Source organism: Equus caballus, chromosome 1, assembly GCF_041296265.1.
Source record: "Equus caballus isolate H_3958 breed thoroughbred chromosome 1, TB-T2T, whole genome shotgun sequence".
Lineage (NCBI taxonomy): Eukaryota > Metazoa > Chordata > Mammalia > Perissodactyla > Equidae > Equus > Equus caballus.
In genome coordinates, this window is record NC_091684.1 from 193626332 (window position 1) to 193640337 (window position 14006).

Consider the following 14006-nt stretch of genomic DNA (forward strand, 5'->3'; position numbering starts at 1 on the left):
CTTGCAGAGAGGAGGAAGCCTGTGACCTTGCTGGTCAGCAGCTTTCCCACCAGTCTGTATCTCTTTATGGGGAGGAGATAGTCCAGGTGCTTGTCCTTGATGGTGTCTGTCTCCATGGAGGATAGCGGATTCTGGAGGCAGGAAGCCAGAGAGTAAGCAGGGAATGAGTGTTTTGGTTTTAACCCCATATATGCTGCGTTTAATGTGGGGAAAGTGATACCAGGGTCGGTATCACTACTGGTTAAATTCAAGAGTTTCAAGATATGTGTATTGTCTAAAAATCCGAGACACTTCCACCCTTGTACGGACAGGACATCTGAACCGATCCAGGCCCCCTTGTACGGACAGGACATCTGAACCGATCCAGGCCTGCAGTTTACAGCCTCCCTAGAGACGGCACCTGGGGCTCAACCCCTCGGGTACAGCTCTTCCTCTGGAAAGACGGCTGGTTACCTGACGCCGGCCATGTAAGCAGCAGAAGCCTCTGGAAAGTGGCCTCGTCTGCGTCAAGTAAACCCCTCTTAGAAGGTTGATTAGAGAACAGACAAGGATAGAAAGGCCGGACTGCACTGAACTTACTTACTGAACTCTTTCGTGCCTGCTTTTCTAATGAATGTTTCTTTACTAAGTGTCTGAACGTGTGGCAGAACTTAGCCACATTATAATCTGGTAATGAGGATTTAAAGGAGTGGCTATCCCACAACCACCTCAGCTCTCGTGGCCACTATTCACCTACCAAAAAGAAGCAAAGAGCTGAGCAGGACAGTTAGCTTGGATCAGTTCACGACAACCGGCACAAGCAAAGTCAAGGTTTTCGAATTTATTTTAAACATTTCACATTAAATGAAATTTAACCATAGTCATTACAGAGCATTACCACAATATTACACACAAAGAATTCTTCAAATAAAAGACAAAAGAATACAACCTTCAACAAGTTAAATGCCACTTTACTATGTAAACAAAAATAAAATAAAACCCTGATGCTAAAAAGATACATATTCAGAGGTAAAATACATATACAAAAACACTTAAACGTTAACATAATCCACAACTAGATCACATTCTTTGCAAGAGTACAAATATTAGTACTCTACAAAATTTCAGAATCCTGTTAAAATCAAAACCATCTCTGGTTTATGATACAGCACAATTCATAAGGCAAAAATATAGGCATTATCATCCAGTTCTTTAATTTCACTTGTATTTTAAGGCAAACTTGGAACTTTTTGCTTAGTATTTTAAAATAAATGGGACTTACACATGATAACTTGACAAAATTAACAATAAATTATCTCTAGTTAAATATGTGTAATATAAAAGACATATGGATAACAATTCTTCTCTCCGCAGAGATGTAAACTGCATTTTTATTTGACTCCATATTCACATCAGTAAGAAAACTTGTAAACCTATTGTATTTAAAACTTACTGTATTCCTCAGTCTTTTCAAACATGTATCAACACTGAATTAATATATCGTAAAGTGAAAATCCAATATATATCCAGCCACAGAACAATCGCATCTAATTAAATCACGTCTAAATTAAAGTGCTGTCTACAAAGAAAAAAGGGTTAAGAAGTAGAACTGGATGTTAACTTGACATTTGACATCTTATAATTTCTTAACTTTCAGACTACAGAGGTTATAGAGGTTATCACAAGTTTACTGAACTTTAAGCAGTATATTTATTGTAGAATCTGATTTTCCTGAAAATGAGCACTTAGGTGACAATACCAGAAATCCAACACCAAAACTGAAAACAAACACGGCATTATATGTACATACATTTCCTTCAATGTTAGCCAGAGCCTTGGTCATGGGGTACATAATTTTTTTAAAGTTTCTACAATTTTGTTTTTCTACTACAGAATATATTATCCAATTACAGGAAATTTGGAGTTCTATAAATATTAGGTTTTTTATCATTCTTTTTCATGTCAATAAAACCTAACTGGACACTAAAGGATACAAATGTTTATACATAAACTGGGTCTCTCACACTTCTGATGATGTTGGAGGTACAGAATTAGAGTCACACTTCACCGTCATTTGGGCATAGGTCTCTCTCACTATATTCTATTCTTTGAGTCAAAAGACAATTTTATTTCTATCTCCAGCCCCCATAGCATGCAGCACAATATCTCATACATATAGTAGGCCCTCCATACTTGTCAAGCTATGAAAATAATTTTTTAAAACCTAATGCCATTTTCCTATCGCTTGATGCCATGTCCTATAATTTAATATTCCTTCATATTTATAACAATATCAGCAATAACATATGGAACTTATTTAAATGTCCTTTGGGCTACATTAGAAATCACTGTCTATTACTATATTCAACAAATATTAAATAGCCAAACATTTCTAGCAAATTAAGTTTTCATAACATAATTATAGAAGGCAATTATCTTCCAACTGATTTGACTAATTTCTATTTCCCACTGTTAGGTTTTTCCAAAATATTTCTGGGCAGTCTTAAATAGCTTCCTCCTCCTTGCCTGAGTATATAAAATTATTTTTAATATCTTGAGCCCTGGGAATTTACAGTAAAATATTTTGATCCTTTCTAATGTAAGAAACGTGTGGCTTTAAACTCATAACCTTTCAGCAATGTACTCGTGATGAAACTTCTCACGAACGGCACGAGAAGGCTCTACAGTAAGGTTATCCGTCGTCAGGTCACAATACCTCTGGTTGTGGAAAACACTACAGGAGGGTTTGCAAACAAAAAATAAATATTTCTAAATTTGGGGGCCTTTTCTCTTCTTTTCACAGGTTTTCATAATCTGTCCTTTGGCTGTGGCTCTTATTATTGCCCAAAATGTTTCACATTTAGTCTTCACCAAGATGAAATTTAGATTTTTCCAAACCAATGATCAATATATGCCTTTGGTCTAAATTACCAAATGATTATATATTTTATACTAATTTGATAGTAGTGATGATACACGAGTAAAACATTTTTAAAATAAAATGTATAGATCTGTTTACAATTAAAATAAATTTCTATAGTCTTTCAAATTCCTTATCTTCTGGGGAGAGGGGATTAAAAAATATTGTAATAGGACGTATTTAACAATTTGACTGACATAAACAGAAAGAAAATTGGGCTGGGGATTTAAAATTAAGTATGTGATAAATCTATTTTAAATTGCTTTTCTTTAAATAAAGTCTAGGCCAATCACAATAGTGCACCTTGTTTGTATTCAATAGATTTTATTCAAATTAATTAAAAAGTTATTGCTATATATCATTGTTAGTCAAACAAGCAACATAGAAAATACTCAGCCTTTCAATTTTATTAGTAGCTTCTGTTGACTTAATTAGAAGAGACTAAAAATCACTTGCAAGGTTTTATAATCTGTGCAAATATTCATAAAGCATAATACTACTTTTAAGGTTAAAGATGATTTTACACAGATTTGTAGCATATATTTAAATCTACAACTGGCAGTTTATGGAAGAACAAGGACAACTGCCAATTTCCCAGCTATAGAGAGTCTTCAAGAAATAACATATTTGCTAACAGATGAGCCTATGCTTTATAATTACAAATGGCTTCTTAACAATAGTTTAGACCATCATGGCACTTAAGAATGCAGTATGAATTTTTTCTTAGGAAACAAATATACACCAGTTTTGCAGAGCCTATGAAGAGACAGTGGGCAGGTAAAAAAAAAAAATCAAGGAAAAGAAAACAAAGTGACTACAGTACCAAAAATACAAGCACTTCCGACCATCCTAATAAGATGCAAAGGAACGTGTCAAGACTATCAGGCTTTACTAAAACATGCTAAACAAAAGGAGTTAACAGTTTCTTTTAAATAAGCTGTCACTTGGCTATAGCAAACAATTTTGCTTTAAAAGATCATTTCTTTAGTCAAAGTAGAATCGAATTTAGAATAATTACTCAAGTAAACATTGAGTTCCAGTTTCCAATAATGTTAAAATAATCAGTTACCTAAGAAATGTACAGAGTGATGCATAACTGCCTAGTGCTTTATATTTAATGCACGTATTTCTGTTTTTAAGGACACATAATATCTAGCGCAAAAAGAAAGAAGGTTAAAAATGTGTCTCTTTAAATCACTACTTTGGGAACCATCAAAAGCATAACACAGGCCATTTAGATTATTTTTGGCTGTTAACATTAGTATAATCACTAACATTTTTAATAAGCACAAATGAAACAAGCCAGTAAAAATGAAAAATACTATCAAAACATGTCATGCATATCTCATACTGAACATTCAAAAGAAAATTGTTATAGCCTTGTTATAGACCCTACGGTTAGCACCATTTTTATATCTGAACACTTTGAGAAAGCAAACGAAGGTCTTAAAAAACTAAAATTATTATAAGGATATAGGAAAAATCAAAACACAATAAGGGTGGTAATAAACATTTGTCAAATATTTACATCAACACTGGGAGCCTGCTGTACTACTAAAGAAAATCAAACTGAAACTGATATGCTTAACTCTTTCTATCCATGCTGAGCATAGCACAGATGGGTGACTAACCTGCGCTGGCATTAACCCGCCCATATAAAAAAGGCATAAACAGTAAGCAGGTGACTTCTTAAAATAGGCCCCCAAATATCACAATAGTAAAAGCATTTGTCTTGCAAGCTTATTATACTCCCTGCTCTAAAGCCATTTAGCAGGAAAAATATCCGAGTGACTCACCGCGGCATGTAATTCACAACCCTTAAAAGTACCAGAAAAAAAGCAGCCCTTTATTTAAAGTGTGAAGCATAGGAATTCACGTCCAACAGACAGGATCAGCACTCTGTCCAGTCATTCAGTACACTACAGCATCTTCGCATCTCTCATCCTAGTAGGTCAGGGTGCACATCAAGGAGTGGGGAGAGAGCTAAAAGGGGAAAAACAGAAAAGCAGCAAGGTTTTCTCCATATGTACACTTATGAACATAAAACTACTCTATCCCAGCATTAGGGAAAAAAAGTGCACAATTCAACAGGCAAGATCTTTCCTTTTCTTTTCTTTTTTTTTGATTATTGATTCACTGTGTAATCAAGAGCAACCAGTTACTTGTCAGTTCAAAGTACCCAACAAAACTGGGAGTCTTCATGCTATTTCAAGTTAAAAGCAAAGCAATGCAGCCTTTGGGTTTCAGAAAATTGGGCATCCTTCCACGTGGCACAAGGTCCGTCACCCACTGTTTCCACAGTCCACAGTGGTCAAAGTGCAGTTAATCCAAAGTTGCAGCGACAGTATATCATGCCAGCTGAATCCAGCCACGTGTCTGAGATAGGGTCATATTTCTGCACAGTATTCAGATAGGAAGACCCTGAGTGACCACCAACTACATAAAGGTAATTATCAATTACTGCAGCACCGACGCCTAGAAAAAGTGGGTAAAAACGGGGAAAAAATATGTTAACCACGAAGCAGACTTCCTACTAAAAATGTATGAATTTGTATCATAATGTTTTTTTAAAATACATTTCAACAACCTATTAATTATACAAGCAATATAGCAATATATGCTTAAGGAAAAAAAAATCCCTTAACATAAAATTAAGAGTTGAAGTCTCTCCTCCTAATCCTACCTTCCCTCTTCTCCGCCATAGGAAAATACGACTAAGAACGGAGTATGTAGCTTTCCATATGCCTTCTTCTCAATTTATATTCACACGTATTTTTAAAGAAACCCTCTGTTTTTATCAGGTTTTCAAATATATTGAAATATTTGAAATATATATTGAACCATGTAATTATACTTCAAAAATTCGACTTTACATATTTTATATATATAGTTCTAAAAAGAACAAGGCTACCCAAATTTTCTACATTCTCATTGTTTTATGGCTTTCCCCCTCAACGATACCACAGAAACTAACTACAGTAAACAACTAAAATAGTTTACTCCATTTTGTCCTTTCAGTTTCCTTTGAAAGTTTATGTTTTAGGAGTTTCTTTAATCATAAATGCAAGGAATACCCCTAAAGCATTCCCATCAGTTAAACTGAAAACCTTTGCCTTAAAATAACGTAATTTGAGTTCGGGTTCAAAGAAATTTCAACTTTTCCTCAGATGTATGTTTCCTCTAGGAACCCCAAAATCCGACCCCTTCTTGATCAACTATACCCCCTCGAGGAGGAGAGAACATTTGAAAGTGAACAGAGACTTATGTATATTAAAAAAGAAAACAGGACATCCAAGAATTCTGTGTGCATGTGTGACAGAACATATAAAATGACATTTGTTATATGGACAAAAGGAGCTTCTACACAATATATCCTACGACTAGCATTTCTCAAAATGTGTTCCCCAAGTTTAAGAAACGATGATATGCACACCGGCATAATCAAATCACAGTAAAGAAATCAGATGGTTTTCTCTAATTTACTTGTCTGTTAAGTTTGCCACAAAACAGTTACTTTTTCTGGGCAGGTAATACTATTTCTATTATATTCTAAGAAACTACTCTTCTGAGGACATTACGATAAAAAATATTGTCTTATATGTTTAGAAATCAGTAAGTTATTATTACCTGTCCTGGGTTCTTTCATCGGTCTACACACAGTCCACTGATTTTGATGAGGGTCGTATCTTTCAATGCTTGACAAATGTGAGACGCCATTGTGTCCACCCACCACAAAAATAAAGCCTAGCATGACACCCACACCAAAGTGAATCCTTTTATCTGCCATTGACGCAACCATCTCCCAGGAGTCCTTACTGGGATCATAACGCTCCACACTGCAAATGTTCACAAAAGAAAGAATTAATTCACATAGCCTTCGTGTTATTCTTCCCACTAAAGCAAAACTAAAACCCACCACAGTTTTAAAAGTTCAAATACATAGGTGGATATAAAACAAGAGTGGTTTGTCCTAGATGTCCAGATTTTGCTGATAAAACTGCAGGGATAAAAGCTTACCTTTGGACTACGTGCACCAGCAGCCATAGGCTTTTCCACTGTATTGCACAAGCAGCAAGGTACATTAAGGGCATAAAACCTTTAGTCAGAAAACCTGGGTGTAAGCACTAACGCTGCGTCCCTAGAGCTGAATGAACTCCAGGCCTCCCACTCTGGATCTGCGTGACCCTGGATAAGTCATCTCCTCTCACCAGCAACAACAGGGATAACAGAACCTCAAAGGATTCATGTAAGAATAAAGTCAAGTGAGTATGCACGTGAAAAGACTGTGAAAACCCCAAACTGAACACAGACGTTTTCTAAGGACACTAAGGATCTTCTACACAGCTAAGGAAAAGGGAAGATGAAGAGATGAAAAACTTCTCTGTTTTTCGTACAGAGAAGTCACAGTGGTTTACCACAAAGCAAACACCGCAGATCTTGTAACACAAACTGGCTAATCATCACCATGTCAGAGTGACTTCAGAGAATTCAGGGATTTAAGTCAAGTCTGGATTCCAGAGAACCCTTGGCATTTCCAAGCTGTATTACAGAAATCCAAATCAAATCGGAATTCCAGAAAAAAGCTTCCCTAGAAAATCCCAGAAGGCCTTTACTATGCTTCGCTCTGAGGGGCACAAAGGCGAGCACGTTTAGCTGGTTTTGGTCCCAACCTCCCTTCCAAAAAAGCCCACAGCATCTGAGAGTCAGTGACGCCATCTGGAGTTCAGAATAGAGATTCGACTGCAGACTAGACCGGAATATAGATGAACTCTGCTTCTGAAAGGACACCAGGATGAAAAACACCAGAGCAAAAATCACTGGACCAGAGGAGCTGATACACTGCGGCAAGAACTTAAACTCAGGAGCAGTATCACAAAATTAAAATACATAACATTTTATCTTAGAGATTTCTTCTGGCAGCTTTTCAAAGAAGAGAAATGCATGTCTGGGCCCCAGATACTTTTCCTTCGACTAAGGGAGCAACAAAAAGGGGCAATACTTTTGCTTACACAGAAATAAAAATTTATAGATGAAATGCTGTTTGTTGTGTCATTAGTTTCTCAGTCAGTTAACAAACCACAATATACTCTTTCACTAAAATGCTCACAATCGAAACACCTATCACTCTAATTACTGGTAGAGATAAAGGAAGAATCAATTTTCAACAAAGGTTCAGAATTATGATTAATTTTCCATATAAGCAGCCACTCTATACTTTTGTTTCTCTCATATATATTTCTCCTTTATTCAGACTACTACAAAATACAGAAATCTCAAATTCAGACTCCAGTACAACTCAGATACATAACGATACATGTATGATTACTGAATAAGAATCCAGAAAGAAATATTTAAATCAGGCTTTAAGTTTATGATGCATTTTAATGCTGCGTAAGCATATAGGAATTATACTTTTCACTTTTTTATTCTATTAAGCAAGGCAATAACCAACCATTTACACACACACATTTATATATATACAAATATACACACCACCCAAAATCTGAAGTTTTCAGATTTCTGAATTTTAAAATCTAGTCCATTTATATTGAATGAATGAATGTAAAATTTAATGAGGGGGATTTAATTCTTAGGTTTGTATTAAACCCCCTCACATAAAATAACTACAATTACTCTCATGGAGCGGATTAAACTTCTCAAGTGCCAATGAATATTACTCTAAAAATTAAAAAAGGGAAGTTCATTCATACACAAATTGTTTAAAACCCAGAAATCATTGTTAATGACACTTTTAAACATCTACAAGCAATACAACTTGATTAAGGCAAATACCTGTTCATGTGGGCGGGACCATACCCACCAATGGCATAAATCATTCCATCCAACACAGCTGCAGCAAAACAACTCCTGGTTGTTGTCATCGGTGCCACAGGGTGCCACTTCCTCACTTTGGGAATATACTTCTCTACAGACTGTAAATAAGACTGCCCATCATAACCGCCTAAAGCATAGAGTTCTCCTGCAAGTACTACCACTCCGAGGGTACTTCGGCTCTCATTCATCCTCTCCAGAGAAGTCCAGGTATTTGTATCAGGATTCCAGCACTCCACTGAATTTTCATGTTTTCTGATGGTGATGCCAGGACGCACATTAGTTTCAATACCACCTATAACATACACTTTTTGGTCTAAAACACATATTCCAAATTCATAGCGAGGAATGTTTAGGGGTGCTAAACCAATCCAGGAGTCATTCTGAGGAAAGTACATCTCCACACTAAAGAATAAGCAGAAAAAATTAAATCTTAAAAATAAAAATGGCCCATAAACAAATAAAAATGTTTAATCTCATTAGTAATGAGGGACATGCAAATTAAAACCACAACAAACCAGGACACACTTTCTGGATTGGCAAACATTTAAAGTCAGATGATAACAACTGCTGGCAAGAATGTGGAGCAAGGAACGCACACTCTGTTGGTGAGAGCATAAACTGGCACAAACTACTCGGGAGAACGATTTACATTATCTGGTAAAATTGAAGATACACACATCTTCTGACTCAGCAATTTCACTCCTGTGAATCTACGCTACTGAACACCTATTACAGTCAGTTTTGCACCAGGACACATTTACAGAAATTTTCATGGTAGTCCAACACAATCACCCACTAAAAGGAGAATGGATAAATAAGATGTGGTGCAGCCACCCTATGACTGAGCAATTCCATTCCTAGACATATACCCAAGATAAATGTGCACATATATACATACAAGGATGTTCACAGCAGCATTATTTGTAATAGTCAAAAACTGGAAACAATCCAAATGTTCATCAACCATAAAATGGATAAATTGTGGCATATCACATAAGAGAATACTGTACAGCAATGAAAATGAACAAACTACAGCTATGTGCAACAGGGATGAATCGTACCCATATAATATTGAGGGAAATAAATCAAATTAAAAAGAATATATTCCGTACAGTTTCATTTATATTAGTTTAAAAACATTTCCAACCTCTGGATTAGAAATGAGGATGGTGGTGACCTTTGGGAGGATGGGGGGACCTCAAGGGTGGCTTCTAGGTGTTGGTCATGCTTTATTTCTTGAACTGGTTTGTAACATTCACTTCGTGATACTCCACTGAGCTGTACACTTGGGATCTGTGCACTTTTCTGTATGTATATAACGCTTCGGTTAATTTTTATAATTAACGTGCTCATTGTAGAAAGAATATATTGTATTATGTCCATATACTATAATACTTCACACCAGTGAAACTAAATGAACTATTTCTTCATGCAATCTCACAGATGAATTTCATAAACTTACTGTGCAGTGGGAAAACACATCTCTGAAAGAATATATATTGTATTGCTACATTTATATAACAATGTGTAAAACCTAAGGATCTCTTGGAGCACAAAGAATATTCTGCAAAATTACAGCAAAAAACATAAAAAATTCAGAATAGAGGTTACTTCTTGGGGGAAGGCAACGGCATCAAGGGCGGGCACTGCAGAGATATTATTGATAGTCTATTTCTTGAGCTGCTTTGAGGGGCACTTGGCTGTTCATTCTTTACACCTGCATCCATATTATATATGGTCTCTTGCAGGTATACATATTTCATTACAAAAAAAAGTTGGGAAAAAGTAGTCAAACGTCCCTCAACTCAATAACACAACAGCATAAATACATATATTCTCTACCAGTATGACCAAAGTACACTCATTCATTCAACAGGGACTGAATGCCCATGTACAATCAGTTTTGTTACACTGCTTGTTTTAAAAACATGAACTTGTTCCACAGAGAATGATACATCAGGGAACTATGCGACCTCAACGAGAGCAGTTTCAGTGAGGTGGTGGGGACAAATCTGACTGAAGTGGTTCAAGAGAGATGGGAGATGAGGAAGTGAAAACAGTGGGTATAGATCACTTTTCCAAGGATTTTACTAAAAAGAATGAAAGAGATATGAGGAGGCAGCTATAAGAGCAGAGAACGACCATGGAGTCCAGGGAGGATTCATTTAATCTGGGCGCTGACACCAAGACTTGTCTGTCTGCTGATGGCAATGACGCAGTACAGTGGGAGACAACGATGACGGACACAGGAGAGGGAGGGAAACTGCAGAGCAAAGGCCTCGTGTAGACTAGAGGGAACAGGAGCCAGGCAATAAGAGAAGGGTGGGGTTGGTTTAGACAGGAATAACTTGGTAGATTTGGTGCTGGGAAGACGGGGTAGTTCTTTTCTGATTGCTTCTATCTCAGCAGAGTAAGAGACGAGGTCATCAGTTGAGAGTTGGAAGGTGAGGAGAAGGAGCTTTGACGTTTTTACAGAGAGCACAGAAGGTATGAAGCAGTCCTCCAAGGAGGTGAGAGGGTACACTGATGAGGGAAAGGTAAGGGGTTACTGGGAGTGCCGAGGGCCCCAAGTGAGACCAATTAAGATGGGTATGTGTTCCTCTAGCCCCATTCCACTGTTCAGGGGCAGCCCTGCCAAAAGAGATCTCAATTTAACTAGAGGAGCATGAGGGGAGGAAAGAAGGGCAAGGGGGCCATGGGTGTATTCAAAGGAATGACGACAGTGATGTTCCTGGAACCCAAGCCGGGTAAGGAGCGAGGGTGAGGACATGTGGCAGTTGGTGAGCATTAAGTTTTACTAACTGACTGCAGGGTCAAAGGATTAAAAGTCTTGAAGGGAACAAAGAATGGTTGCAGTGGGTGTACTAAAATCAATAAGCTGACGAGAAAGGAGGTGGTGGTCAGAGAGTGAAACATCAGAAACCAAGACTTTGAAAGTGCTGAAGTCATTGGTAATAACAACGATGAGGGTATGACCATGAGAAGAGGTGCCTAAGGTCAGGCAGAAAAGACTGTCAGAAGTGAGATCAAGAAGAGAGGTGAAGAGGCTGGTTAACTGTGGACTGTACCATGTGGATGCTGAAATCAATGATCACGTCCGTAGAAAGAGGAGAAAGACAATAAGCCAGCTACAAAACCTTCAACAAATGAAGCTACTAAAGGGACAGCAGATGGTGGCAACAAGGAAGGGTGTCAAGTGACATAGCCTGATGGTAAATGCTTGAAATGGGTTGAGGTTTTTGAGGTAAGGGAGATGAAAAACTTCTTTAAGTGGCTAAAAGGGGCAAAGAAAACACTTACCCCAACCTTTAGGATCTGTGATACATGAGGTATGGGGAAAAAACAAAAGAGTTGTGAAGGCTTGAGCAAAAACAGTATCCTTAAGCATCAGCCATATTTCATTAGAAAAAAAAGTTGAGGATAAAGGGGAGTTTTCTTATGAGAGAATGAGTTCTAAAGGACATGGCAGACAGATTTGAGTGTCAAAAAAAACGCTGGGCAATTAGGTTAAACTAGACAATACATAGGGCCATACAAGATTGGTATAATAAGAAATATATTTGGTTTCTGTCCTAGGTTTCTAGCACAGGGCTCCTAAACTCCTTGGAATTTCCTGAGTGATAGAAATGTCTTTTGTTATTCATATGAGCCCCATTCAACCACACCTGAATTTATGCTAATGAGGTGACTACTGGAGGGTCCTTAGATAGCTTCAGGATGGGGGCTGGTAGCCAGAGGTACCAACCATGTAATTAGTAGGATGGAAGCTGCGCTCAATCATCAATGACCAATGATTTCATCAATCACGCCTATGTAATAAAATCTCCATAAAAACCCCTAATCAACGGGGTTCAGAGAGCTTCCAGGCTGGTAAACACACTAAGATGCTGGGAGGATGGCATCCCCTAAGAGGGCATGCTCTGCCCCTCCCTACGCCATACTTTGCTGGATGCATCTCTTCCACTGGGTTGTTCCTGAATTGTATCCTTTGTAATAAACTGGTAGTGGTAAGGAAAGCACTGTCCTGAGTTCTATGAGTCGTTCTAGCAAATTACCGAACCTGAAGGGGTGTTGTGGGAACCCCTGAAATTGTAGTCCCCAAGGCTGAAATGTGGGTAGCCTGGGCACCCCATTTGTGGCTAGCATATGAAGTGGGAACAGTCTTGTGGGATTGAGCAGTTAATCTGTGGGGTCTGGGCTAACCTCGATACTAAGTGTAGGAGTGAATTGAATGACTGGACATCTAGCTAGGAGAACTAGCTAGGAGAACTGGAGAATTGGTCGGGGTGAGAAAAAAACCTCAACGATAATAAGAGTTCTGTTATAAGAAGGCATTTTCTAGAGTGATGGATTTCTGCAGATGATTCAAGTAAAGAGACATACAAGATATAAAGGCGTTAGTCCTTATGGTCTTTGAGGACAAATGGATAATCAGTTGTAATGAGAGCTTCTGCCTTGGCATTAGATCTGTAGTCTACAGCACTGAGGTGAGCGGTGTGGCTAAAGTTCATTTAACATTTAATGTATTTGCACAATTATTCAAAATCGCTTTCAGTGTACTGCCATCCTGATGACTTCCTGTGTGTGAGCAGAAACAATAGTGTTCTCAGAGCTTCCCAAGTTTCCTTAATAGTTTCCACCTACCCAATCCCCACCTCCCTCTCTAGCAGACCTCCTCTCCTACCTAGAGGAAAAAACTGAGGTTCTTGGACAGGATCTAATTAAACCCCTGCCTCAGTGGCCACCTCCAGCAAACCTGCCCTCACACTGTGGTCTTGGGGCATGAAGAATCCCTTTTCCTCTTATTCAAAACCTTCCAGCCTTGCTCTTTTGATACCATTCCCTTTTGATTTCCTCTAACATCCTGCTCTATCAATTCCTCTATCCTGTATCTTCACTCTACTCCCCTTTACTGGCATCTGATAATAAACATACTCACGTCTCTCTCTTCAAGAACAAAATAAAAACAAACAAGAACTTCCCCTGACTCTATCAGTTTCTGCCTTACCTCTCTCCTTCTCATCTGTCAAGATTCTTAAAACAATAGTATACACAGTCTGTTTCCTCAGTTTTCACACACTTCTCAACCCACTGTAATCCATCTACAGTATTCCTATACCTCTGCTGAAATTACTCCACCAAAAGTCATTAATGAGCTTCATATTGCCAAGTCTAACGGCCACCTTTCCATCCTTATCTATATGGACTTTTCCATTGCATTTTACATTGTTAATCACACTCCTTCCTTCTCGACACATTTAAATTCCTTGAC

General features: G+C 37.8%; 1 protein-coding gene across 8 annotated transcripts in view; it reads right to left on the reverse strand.

Annotated features, from left to right (window-relative positions):
- Nucleotides 1-805: 805 nt before the first annotated feature.
- The window catches only part of KLHL28 (kelch like family member 28), a 38348-nt gene continuing 25147 nt past the window's right edge, over nt 806-14006 (reverse strand). For all 8 annotated transcript variants that reach the window (XM_001493292.5, XM_005603452.4, XM_023624521.2 and 5 more), the window contains 3 exons: nt 8693-9136; nt 6527-6735; nt 806-5374 (listed from right to left, as the gene is read on the reverse strand). In XM_001493292.5, coding sequence (XP_001493342.1) covers nt 5211-5374; nt 6527-6735; nt 8693-9136 — 817 coding nt within the window. In that variant the 3' untranslated portion in view covers nt 806-5210. The remainder of the gene's footprint in view (nt 5375-6526; nt 6736-8692; nt 9137-14006) is intronic.